This window comes from Schistocerca piceifrons, chromosome 6 (genome assembly GCF_021461385.2).
Source record: "Schistocerca piceifrons isolate TAMUIC-IGC-003096 chromosome 6, iqSchPice1.1, whole genome shotgun sequence".
Classification (NCBI taxonomy): Eukaryota; Metazoa; Arthropoda; class Insecta; order Orthoptera; family Acrididae; genus Schistocerca; species Schistocerca piceifrons.
The window spans coordinates 301,032,414-301,045,700 of record NC_060143.1 but is presented as its reverse complement, the minus strand read 5'-3'; the positions used below and the strand labels follow the sequence as shown (position 1 = coordinate 301,045,700).

Below are 13,287 nucleotides of genomic sequence, written 5' to 3'. Positions count from 1 at the left end.
ATTACACTTGCATCTACTTGAGCCTCTTCCTTACTTGGCTAAGGTAGCAAGGCAAATCTATTGCTTGTGCCAATGCTGAAACTGTCAGATAATGTTCTCTCTCTGTGGCCCCTGTTCCTTGCTACCACTTTCCACCTGTCTTCACCCTTCTTCCCCCTTGACCTCATTAGTTCCTCCCTAGCACTATTCAGTTCAGCCTGAAGGGCTCTTTCCTTCCCATTCCGCTATTTTCCTATCCCTTGAACATAATCTGCAATACCATGGAAGAGATCCATTTACTTCCCCAATGCCCATGATACTATATTCACCCCAATGTGACCATCTGCCACAACAGCTGGACAGAAGCCCAGGACTGACTCTTCCATGGCAGCTCAAACATTCTCACTCATGGTTTTTTGCAATATTTTTACAAAATTTGTGTAGGCAATAACAGTAATATTCTATTAACTACAGGCCACAAGAGTCACTAAAGTTATGTGGAACACTTGTATACGTGTATACTATTAATACAACAAGGTAATGCATTTAAACTAACATCAAAAATCAAAACTTATATACCCTAAAAATTAGGCCTAAGATCGTGTATGTGCAATATGTACCTTACGTGTTTTGAAAGGAAATAAAAGATAGAACTTAAAACCTTTAATTGCCTGAGTAGATACGACACTACTAAATATATGTGTAATAAAAACAACCTAAATTCATCACTTAATACTTAAAGAAATGTCTTAAATTTGTATGTAAACCTATGTGTAAAGTACTTGGAAACTGGCCCTTAGGCTATTTTTTTGGTTTTTCGAGAAATACTTTGAAAAGAATGAAACATTCAATAGATTATATGAAACAGACTGTAAATTACATACAGTGTAATATTACTTAATTGACAGTTATTATAGAATTAATTACTTATCTTCATGAGCTCAGTACCCAAGCATGTGTGATCTGCACCAGGGCTGAACTTAATTATTTGAGTATCTCAGTAATGTCCTTCTTCCAGTTCCAATTTTCTTCAATATATATACCCGAAAATTTGGAGCATTATAACCTATTTACTGACTCCTCCTCAAGTGCTATATCACTTGTTGGTATCATTTTTGTACATAATTGAATGCAGTGTCATACTCAAAATTGAGAGAAAGTTCATTTACTGAGAACCACTTGATAAGTCTTTATAAAATGTCATTAACAACCTCTTCTGTTGCTTCCTCTCTAATTGGATTTATTATAATACTACTATTGTCTGCAAAAAGTACCCATTCTGCTTGATAAATGTTATTTGGAAGGTCATTCACATATATAATTAATAAGAGTGTACCTAAAATTCAACCCTATGGGACCCCCTTTGTGATTTCTCCCCAGTCATTATAGTTTTCTAACTTTCTAACATTGTCAGCATGATTCACCACAACTTTTCGCATTTTGTTTATTAAGTATGATTCAAACCTGCTGCATGTAAAGACAGTAATTCCATAAAACCTGTGTTTTTCTAAGATTTTTATCTACACAATCGAACATCTTGGAAAGATAACAAAAAATTCCAAATGGCGATAATTTATTATTTAAGGCTTGCAATATTTGGTGGGTGAATGTGTAAATAGCATCCTCAGTTGAATAACTCTTCTGGAATCCAAACTGTGTTACACTAAGTAAACTGTTTCTACTTAAAAATGTGAACACTCTGGAGTACATTACTTTTTCCATTATTTTAGGAAAAATATGTCAGTAAGAAAATTGGATGGTAATGATTTAAATCTTTTATGTCACCTTTCTTGTATAGAGGTTTAACAGTTGGATGTTTTAACCTGTTTGGAAAAATGCCCTGGGCCAATGATACATTGTTTATGTTACTAGAATCATTACATATTAAATTAGAAAATTTTTTTCAGAATTTTGTTTAAAATGCCATCAACATTATATGAGACTTTATTTTTGAGGCTTTTGATGATTCAGTTAACACCAGTGAATGATGTTGGTGCTACTTATAGTTGCTTAACGTTTTGCAGAATGGCACTTTTAATACATTATCTTGTTTCTTAAACTGAAAAATTTCATACTATTTTTGCTGGTGCTTTTAGAAGGAGATTGCTAAAAGTACTCACAACTTCTGAATTATCAGTCACAACATTTGCACTTGGTTTAATTGTCATGGAATGTTAGACTGGCTGTTCTGTCTCCTGGTCTACAGTATCTCAAATAGTTTTAATCTAATTATCTGCATTATTAATTTAGCTCAGGATGCACCTCATTTGCTGTACATAATTCTGAGCATCATTCAAAAGTGTGTAAAATATTTCTTTAACCTTTTTTATTCCTCACTTTCAGAAAAATAATTTCACAAATGCCTTGACCAATTTTCAGTTTTTGTTTTGTTTTTCAGTTCTGTTCAGAAAGCATGATGTTACTGACACTTCATTTGATTTTATATGTCTTCTGATGTCAGAATGTGCTAAATTTAGTACTTGATTCGGAACAAGCCTTTATGACAGTTAAATATCATACTAATGTAACTTTTTATGCATCAAATAGGTAGGCCTTGAAGACACGAACGTTTTCACACTTCATTCCCATAGCTAGCAACTGCTGTTCATGAAATATTTCTATTTCCCTCAAATCGCTACTACGTTTTCCTTAATGACCTTGATTACATTCAACACTTTTTTATGCAAAACTAAACTTCAGGCTGGTAAATTTGAATGCCCATTTGCCGATTTTACACTCTACATTTGGCTATGAAAATTGTGCAATTCATAGGAAATCCTACTTTCACTCTGCTGAAAGATCTTACCAAACATTAAAGTTCCATATTCAGTCAGAGATGCCATCAGATTTTTAAACTTCCATTACAAAAAGTTTGATACAAGTTTGCAATAACTTCAACATAATTTAAAAATTATTTTATCTTTGTCTTTTCAGTAAGCTAAAATCCCGATACTCATTTGTACAAAGTCACTGCCTCAGTTTATTAGCAGAATTTCTAGAATAGGTGAAATACAAGAGTTGTGACAAGAGAGGGCAAAATCTTCTACTGCAAATAGTGCAACCTCTCGTTTAGATGAAACCAAAGCAATAATTTATTTACTGCAATAGCACTGTTAAATTTACTTGCGCTTCGTGTGTGTGTGTGTGTGCTTGTGTGCTTGTTTGTTTCTACGTTTCTACACACAATCATACACAATATTTACAAAGGAATTATGTATTTCACAATCGGTCAAGCGTTCTGTACGAATAAATAAAGTAAATTTTGAATTTCGTCGAACCAGGCAGTGCATAGGAAGCGGTCCTAAAATTCATTGTGGCCTGTTCCCTGGTATTTTCACAAAATCGAACACACTCGCTCCTGAGAGACAGCACCCTTACATGTAATATTGTGGAACACTCTTCTATTAATTTAATAAGAAAGTCCCACAATGTTTGCAGATACCAAAATGTAAATAATTACACTAAGTTCACAATTCCACAATTTACGCACTACACAAAGTGAGCAGATGTATTGTAACAGTACATCTTTGATGTCATGCAGTCCTTAAGGCATTAACCACCGATATGTCATTGACTGATATTTTGTTATAACAAATAATACCAAAACGGGGCGCGTTTCTGATAAATACTCAATATGGTGTAACCTAGAAATCGACTTCTTTCATAACAAGCAACTTATAACACGAAAATAATTAAATATGAAAATGTTTTAATCACGAACGAGACGTTTATCATAATTTGATTGCAACAAATCTTACCACAAACTTCGCGTTTCCGAGAGACGCCCAAAGTGCTGGTGCTCTGAAACACCACATATCCATAGGTCATAGGTTATAACCGAAAAGCACCAAATGTAGATTTCAACTACAAAACGATAGAATCCAATAAAGCGTCTGGTAAGTTCTGATTCCGATGCAAAAGGCGAACTTTTATCTCCCTGGCGACGTTACTGTTCATGACACACAAATCTGACATGTCTTATTCAGTATTTCATGCTTCGGAATGGCTCATGGAATGTAAAATTCAATGTTTTAAGGTAAGAAAACTTGATCAAATCCACGTCCACAGCCGCTTTCAAGTCCAGTGCGAGGACGACTTCAGGCTGGCCCGTATCTAAGCACGCTGTGCACGACGAATAGTGATTAACCCGACACGCAGATCAAACCAGCTCTAGCTGACCTACCTGGCTCGTAAGATGGAGGTCTACGCTTTATGGTACACATGATGGTCAATAATTTGTTTATGAGTTACTTTTGTAATCTTCTGTGATACCTCAACAATTTCCTCTCTTTAAACAAGCATCTGCTTTTGCTAAGGCGAGAACAATATCTAGCACCGAATGTGTTCACCAATTTTTACGTTATACCTCGATGATTGTCGTTTTGAAAATTTGTCAACTTTTCGGTGGCTTCAGTGGTAATTGATGTTAGCCATGAATGCAGTAATTCGTAATACAAAAAGCTAAATGCTAATTTTGTATGCCAGAAGGGCTGCAAGACTTTCATCAAATATTGGTTTCTGATTCCCCAGTTCATGGAAATGTTCATAGTAACTAGGCTAGCCACTGTAGAAATTTCATATGTATATTACATTCTGAAGACTTATTAATAAATAAACACAACTTATATATCTAAAATTGTTTGGCGCTGCTGTTATGTGCTCTACAAGAGAAACTGCTAGGAAATGACACGGGAGCATTACCCTATAGACAGTCAACGTACTACAAAAATACATGTCATCTTCGTTACACAACTTAACTGAAGTAAAGTGGGGTACGTCACAGTCATTGGTGATTCGAAACTGATGTCGTAATCTACCAGTTTTTGTGTTCACTGTTTAATATTACGAACTAAAAACCTTCCTTATGTGTATGTTAATTTGGTTCTACATTTGCTTGGAGTATTTTGAAAATTCTACTGACAGTAGTACGTTTCGTTTCCAGGATCTTCCGAGGGTGATCAGGAGAACCGCGAAGTTCTTGGGAAAGAATGTGACTGACGAACAGATGGAACAACTCTGTGAGCATCTTAGCTTCTCCAGCATGAAGAACAACCCCGCTGTCAACCAGCAAGAGTACATTGCCAACATCCGTCAGCGGAATGGCCTCGGTGAATTACCGAAAAAGTATGTATTTACAAGTAGATCTTACGAAATAGGGCACTATGACGTATGCACTCTCGCTGCGAATACAATTCAGTAAAATTCTTTTTTTTTTTTGCCGTACAGTTTTGCTCAAAGTTGGTGAGCTTCTGGCGAGTATTATTGACAGTTTCGTGGTACAATTCTCGAGTGACTTTTTAAAATCTTTGTTGAAAAATTCGTATTCTCGTCCCTCCCTGTCCCCTCCCAACCCCGACGTGCCTCTCGACTGCCCGTCATACAAATGAGATGGTAGCAGATTACTGCTCTTCAGCGAACCGTAACTAAATATTCAGCCGCAGGACGAGGCAGTCAAACGGCAAAACAAACAAAAGTTCCAACAAACTTGAGATTTAAACAACTTTTGGGCACAAGATGCATAGGATTACCTTAACTTAACGTACCACACTCGCTACCAATGCAAAAGTGTATTGCACAGTGTGACTAAAAAAGTTACCGAGTTAATAATTACTTTACAAAATTACGGTCAAGAAAATATACTTTAACTGAAACATATGCGTCCATGGTATTTGTTAACAATTATTTAGTTCTGTGGGAGCAATATCGTATTCTTACAATGTTTATGACAACGAGTTTTTGTCGTAATTGTGGACTTTTGAAAAACTGTTATACATTCAAGCTTGTGAGTTAAATTTACTTGAATAGAGGAAACAGGAAACTCGTTATGCTAAATAACAGTTTAAAGGCAATTAACGTGAGTTACTCTATTTTCCAAGAAGGCAACACATATATTGAAATATGGACTGAGGTTCCTGAAAGTTCCGAAAAATGGTTAACAAACGTAAGAACTGGCTTGTCTTGAGTATGCAGATACGGAGATGCTGCTGTTGTGGTGAGGTCGCTGAAGAGTGATGTCTTCAAGCCTCAGTTTTTGTAACCACTGTCGCAACAAGCCTTGGTGCTCCCTGACGTCATTATGCTCTTGGTAGCAACACCGAACATTGTCGTCAATTTTAGTTTCGAAAATCTTGCATTCCGTAACCCAAATAACAGAGACGACTTTTTCCCATCATCTGCTGCTGCCACTTCCGATATTAGAGCTGTTTACATTAATTCTGAATTCTCATTGTTACTAATGGGAGGACGGATCTTGACTCACCTTCACAACCTCTGCTTACCTATCCGCACTTCTCTTTTCCACCGCTTGCAAATGACTCAGAATCACAAGATCAACTTGTGCGCTGAAAGCTAAAATACAAGTGGATGTCCTTCAAAACTGCATTTATTATTATGATACTGATCTAAAACTTTAAAACCTGAGATGGCTTCACTCAGTTTCTTTTAGAAAATGAGCATTATTGATAAGCTTAAAAGTATTACCATTTATTACATTACATATCTTCATTCAGACAGGCGTGACGTCGCTTTCTGGATGTCATAGCTTCCGCCCAGTACGAGCCTACCGTTTATATGAGAAATTTCTAGCACAAATCTTGTTTTGTAAACTGCGAAAAATTTAGAACATGAATTCAGTTACGTTACACGTTGTCACCCGACGGCAGACAGTTTTATTTAGGAGGTGTCACTATCGGACTGCCAATACCGCCGCTCAGCACCACGTGCGGCAGAGGCGCGTACGGGCGTTCGAGCGCATCGCAACTGTGAGGATTTTGAGGTGGCACAATATCTGTGGGAAGATTGTTATGCTAAACAAGAAGCCCACATTTGTATTAGTTTCTGAATACCGCATTGTTATTAAGTACCCACATTCTGCATAGAATTCGGGAGAAGAGGAATTTGTGACACAACTTGACTAGAAGAAAGAATTGGTTGGTAGGACATGTTCTGAGGCATCAAGGGATCACTGCAGGGACGCGTGGAAGGTAAAATTCGTAGAGGGAGACCAAGAGATGAATAAGCCTAGCAGATTGAGAAGGATGTAGGTTGCAGTAGTTATTCAGAGTTCAACAGGTTTGCACACGATAGAGTAGCATTGAGAGCTGCATCAAATCAGTCTCTGGACTGAAGATCACAAGAACAACAACCTAGATTCTATGCACCAACTGTTAATTTACAGACCGAGTAATGATTGCACCATCTTCTGCATCTTATAGACTTGTGCGTACGTTGAAATGAACACTGTCTTTTGCCTATTGTCGCCGGCCGGGGTGGCCGAGCGGTTCGAGGCGCTACAGTCTGGAACCGCGCGACCGCTGCGGTAGCAGGTTCGAATCCTGCCTCGGGCATGGGTGTGTGTGATGTTCTTAGGTTAGTTAGATTTAAGTAGTTCTAAGTTCTAGGGGACTGATGACCTCAGATGTTAAGTCCCATAGTGCTGAGAGCCATTTGAAGCATTTTTGCCTGTTGTCCACTTGTGCCTTTGTAGCGTGATTTTTACAATTGTTAAATTTTGTCTGTTCCAGTTACTGGATGTACAGTTAGGTGACAAAAGCCATGGGATAGCGATATGCATACATACAAATGGCGGTAGCATCGCGTACCGCGAGGTATAAAAGGGCAGTGCGTTGGCGGAGCTGCCATTTATACTTTGGTGAATCGTGTGAAAAAGTTCCAGACGTGATAATGGCCGCAAGACGGGAACTAACAGTTTCTGAAGGCGAAATGGTAGTTGGACCTACACGCATGGGACATTCCATTTCGTAAATCGTTACAGAATTCAATATTCCGAGGGTCACGAATGTGTCAAGAATACCAAATTTCAGGTATTACCGCTCACCATGGACAATGCAGTGGCCGACTGCTTCCACTTAACGACCGGAGCAGCGGCGTTTGCGTAGAGTTGTCATTGCTAACAGACAAGCAACACTGCATGATATAACTGCAGAAAATAATGTGGGACGTGCGATGAGCGTATCATTTAGAGCAGTGAGGCGAAATTTGGCGTTAATGGGGTATGGCAACAGATGACATCGCCTGCAGCGTTTCTCCTGGGCTCGTGACCACATCGGTTGGATGGTAGACGACTGGATAACTGTGTCCTTGTCAGATGAGTTTCGTCTGCAGTTCGTAAGAGCACGAAGACACGCACCCAAGCTGTCAACAGGGCACTGTGCAACTTGGTGGTGGGTCCGTGATGGTGTGGACTGTGTTTACATGGAATGGACTGGGTCCTTTGGTCTAAATGAACAGATAATTGACTGGCAATGGTTATGTTTGGCTACTTGAAGACCATTTGCAGCCATTCATGGACTTCATGTTCCCAAACAGCGATGGAATTTGTATTAATGACAATACACCATCTCACCAGGCCGTAGTTGTTCGCGATTGGTTTGGAGAACATTCTGGACAATTCGAGCGACTGATTTGGCCATGTAGATCAACATGAATCCTATCGAATTTTTATTGGACATGATTGGGAGGTCAGTTTGTGCCAAAATCCTCCACTGGCGCCGGTCGCGGTGGTCTAGAGGTTCTAGGCGCCCAGTCCGGAACTGCGCGACTGCTACAGTCGCAGGTTCGAATCCTGCCTCGGGCATGGATGTGTGTGATGTCCTTAGGTTAGTTAGGTTTAAGTAGTTCTAAGTTGTAGGGGACTGATGACCACAGATGTTAAGTCCCATAGTGCTCAGAGCCATTTGAACCATTTGAGCCTCCACTGGCAACACTTACGCAATCTTGGACGTCTATAGAGGCAGCACAGCTCATTATCTCTGGAGGAATTTCCAACGATTTATCAATTGCATGCCACATAGAGCTGCTGCACTACGGCGGGAAAAGGAAGTCCTACACGATATTAGGAGATATCCCATGACTTTTGTCACGTCAGCGCAAGGTTTACAAAACATGTTTTTTGGGTAAACCATGCATGTTTCACCACCTCTCAGCCATAATCAGCAGGTTTTCTTAATTCAAATCTGTGAAATGTGAACATATTTTAAACAATAGCGAAGCTACGAAAATTAGATCTAAAGATGCTATTGGTTTGTTTCTGCATTTACCTTATTTTTTTCACTATACAGTTATGCAGCTCCATTTTTCATTATCTTGTACTAGCCGCATGTCATCTGCAATCAAATGGTGTTATCGCCGAGTTAAAACACCAATTCATGTTTAAACGTAATTTTGTTGTATCAAGATGTGTTACACATATGGAGAGTGTAGGAGGTATATGTGCAGATACTTCTGTTCGTGACTGTGGATGGTGTACTGAACAATATTACATCAGTATTTACGTACTTTGCAGACTAATAATCTACGGCTATTATAAGTTGTATGTACCTCCACGTACATGTTGCAAGAGCGAGCCATTGATGTTTATTTTCCTCTGAGCAGCAGATCAGGTGTTGATGTGTGGAAGCCTGGACGCAAAACGTTTAGTCTGTCCTGACAGGCATAGTCCACTTAATGGTGTAGTTATGGGCATACAGAAAACATCAGGTCGTAAAGTTTGTAACACGTTTGTGGTAAGACTGTTCGACACAGACAAGAAACAGCCATCACATTGACGTGTGTTCATATTAAGGTAGTACATTTATTAATATCTGCACTTATACACATTACATACTGTATTTGCTATCACTTATATTTTTCTGTGAAATGTCCTTTGTCTTTTGCATTCTCATGAGTTATTGAGAACCGCAAGCAAATACAAATTTACAAATATTGTACTAAATTTTTGTTTGTAACGAAAGCTTTTCGCTTCACCACATCGCAGTAGGCGTTCACTTGCTCACGAGTGAGCTTGGAGCCAAATTCGTATTTTGGTTATATCTCTCTTTCTTTTGTATGTATGTGTGTGTGTGTGTGTGTGTGTGTGTGTGTGTGTGTGGTGTTTTTTTGTGTGTGTATTGTCTTTTCTGTGAAGTTCCTTTAATGTGTTAAATAGTGTGCCTTTGCACATTGTAGTGTACTCATGTATATCCTGGTTTCCTTCTGGCATTGCCTTCTGTATGTGGAAGTTTTCCTCTATTGGTGTAGACTGTGGTTGGGTTTTCGTATTTTTAAATTTATCTCTATTGTAGGTGGTGGTGGTTGTGGGCTATTAGGAGCTGAGCCAATGTACTACGGAGCTGTTACTTTTTAGAGTTCGAAGATGTTCTGATTATCTCGTTTTTTTGTTTTTAATTTTTTTTAAATACACGTTATCACTGAATACATTACACTCTGTAAAGGCACGATATTTAGTACATTATAGGGATTTTACAGAAACAACAACATAAACAGCTAAAAAGCATGCACACGCCGCCGACCCCCCCCCTCCACACACACACACAAAGAAAGACAGAAAGTAAACAGAGGCGAAATTCGGCACTGAACTCACTTCAATAATTTTTTTACCCAGAGGGCATGAGCGCTTCAACGGGCATTCAGAATCTCAGGAGAAGAAGCGAAAGCCGACTCGATTGGAACACATAACAATGGTGTTCACCATGTGTTTTGTTGACATGAGGAATGTTTCTTACAAAGAAAAATTACGAAAAATGTGTGTAGTATTTTTCAATAACTCTTGAGAAAGGAAACAAGATAAAGGATCTGCCACATCAAAACGTAAGTAATATCAAATATATGTAGGAAATATCTTGACACAACAAAATTCCATTTAAACATAAAGTGATATGTTAACTCGCCAACAAAAATCGTATTAACATCGTTTGATCGCATATGACAAGCTACTAGCATAGTATAATGCACAATTAAGGTAATGAAAGAAACAAACCAAAACTGTCTTTAGGCCCAGTTTTCGTAGAATTGCTGTCACTTAAAATATGTTCACAATTCACAGATTTGAGTAAAGGAAATCCACTGATGAGGCCACAGAGGGGCTGAAACATGTTTGGGTCACATAAAGAAATATTGTTTTGCAAAACAGGAGGATACTATGTCGATTAATTTGAACTCGAAACACGGAAAACGGAAGACCAGCAAGTCCACGTGATGAATATTTGCAAATTCTGTGTACACACTTCCGACCGTAAATGCACGCCATTCCCTGTTGTCTCATCAGTTTATCTATCACCCTCCCTCTTGCGTCCCTCTGTGACCATCGCCACCTCCTGACTGCCCCCCCCCCCCCCAGTACCACCTGAAACAACTCATTTTTAGATGTTTTGTATATGGAAATTCGATTTTTTAAAATATTGTTTGTGAAGGGTAGGAGGGGGGGCGGGGGAGGAAGGTGCTGGTTTATCTCTAACTGATCGTTTCTTATCGTAAAGTACCCACTTAAGGAACCTTTACAACATGCATAATTCCGACCTTAAGGCATTGTAAATTTCTGAACACCTACATCGACAGTGCACTTTGTATGCCGCAATATACGTACTGCGCTATGTATGCTTAAGCACAAGAATATTTGAGACTTACCACAATGTACTGGTTGTTCACAGAGAGCCAGCTGAGGTGGAGAAAACTGGCGCAGACCCCACTAAGTTTATGCGGCGCGGCGAGGCTGGTGGCTGGCGCACGGAGATGCCGGACAGCTGGATAGAAAAGTACGACCAGTGGACACAGAAGCATATCGAAGGCACGGGCTACCAGGTGGGCGTGTCTGGCGGACACGACGACTTCTGAGGGGCCGTCTTCTGCGTCCTCACAACCTCTGCATAGGCGGCATCGACGCTGAATCCCAGAAGATAGAAGCATTCTGCAATATGAACACGAGGACTTCCAACGAAGCAAAAAATACACAATGTTCTAAATTGTGTTTGAAACATGTTGGTACATTTACTTACCAAACAATAAATTATTTTTCCACAATATCTGCCTGAAACTGTACTTTCCCTGGGTGGGTCAAGCCCGTATGCCAGATCCTGGCTTTAATCCAGGACGTTTATTATTCTCAGGCATGTACATCAATGTGAATAATGTGACACTGAATGGAATTGTGGAGATATTTATTTCACTTCCATATTTTTAACATATTTTTTTGATCAACCCAAGATACAGGTTTGTTAGAAAGGTGAAAGCTTGATTGTGAGTTGGTGAAGTCAATGAATGTGAATACAAAAATTTAATTATGGTAGGATATTTATCAACAGCTAATGGGGAAAATGTGTTCATTCGAGCCCCTGGTATGTAGGTTCCCTCAAAAAGTGGGTTGATTTAGTGGGCCAATACTGTTCCCACACAACATGCCTGTCATGAAGGGCAGTCTATAAACCAGGGCCTGGAAAAAACAGTATTACGCCCACACCTCTGTTACTATTAGAACTAGGAGGCTATATACACCACACTGATTATACTCGTGAGGCCTACTGTTTCTGTGCCAAATTTGGTTGAAATCGATCAAGAAATTTAGGAGGAGATCCTGGATGTGGACATACACATATACAATATATGAATTTTTCAAAAGGGAACTCAGAACTGCTCAGAGAGCTATGAAAGGGTCAATTTTACGTCTCACTAAGAAAGATCGACAGAAAAGTGAAGACATATGAGGAATAACAAGAGTAAAAGATATTATAGATCGGGTTAAGACTCTAAAATGGCAGTGGGCAGGACATATTGCACGAACGGAGGATGGAAATGGACAAAATCAGTTTCACAGTTAAGTCCCAGAGAAAAACGAAGACCACCAGGGAGACCACCTGATCGTTGGGATAAGGAACTCAGGAAAGTTACAGTCTGCAACTGGCAGAAAAGTTTGATCGAAAGGCGGCTATGAGCTAGCATAGTTGACGAATATGGAGTCATGAGAATAAGCATAGTACTTACTATCAAAACGGAAGGTAGTTCAAACAGAATGGTGCTTCGCTTGTTGTGGGGTTATTGGAGGGTGGTATGCCAATGCATCCTTCTGACCTTCGAACTGACTTATGCTGCAAGCTATAGGCGTAACTGCAGTTTAACATGGATGCCAAACCATAGTGCAGCTCAGTATCACTTCAACAAACATTGCCAAAGATGAAAGAAATAAGAGCTACAATTTCTATTATTTTATTATGAGGATAATTTTCCCCTAATTTCTCATATGGTAGTATAAAACTACAGCAATCATATATATATATATATATGTGTGTGTGTGTGTGTGTGTGTGTGTGTGTGGGTGGGTGGGTGGTTGGACATTTTTCTGAATTCATTCTTGGTTCTTAATCGTATTATTGGATCTTGAGAAACAATATTTGATACAGATGTTTTATACTCCTTCATTTGAGATGCGAATTTTTAATTGGTTTTTATCTTATCATGACATTACTAAACAATAAACGACGGTATCACTTGAAAACAAAGCTAAGAGGGCTACTCAGT

The 13,287-nt window shown here is 39.0% G+C and overlaps 1 protein-coding gene across 1 annotated transcript in view; it reads left to right on the top strand.

The window, feature by feature from the left end:
* The window catches only part of LOC124803286 (luciferin sulfotransferase-like), a 75,639-nt gene extending 64,029 nt beyond the window's left edge, over nucleotides 1–11,610 (top strand). The window contains exons 7-8 of the mRNA XM_047264468.1: nucleotides 4,922–5,103; nucleotides 11,427–11,610. Of these exons, the coding sequence (XP_047120424.1) occupies nucleotides 4,922–5,103; nucleotides 11,427–11,610 (366 nt within the window). The remainder of the gene's footprint in view (nucleotides 1–4,921; nucleotides 5,104–11,426) is intronic.
* The last annotated feature ends 1,677 nt before the right edge of the window (nucleotides 11,611–13,287 follow it).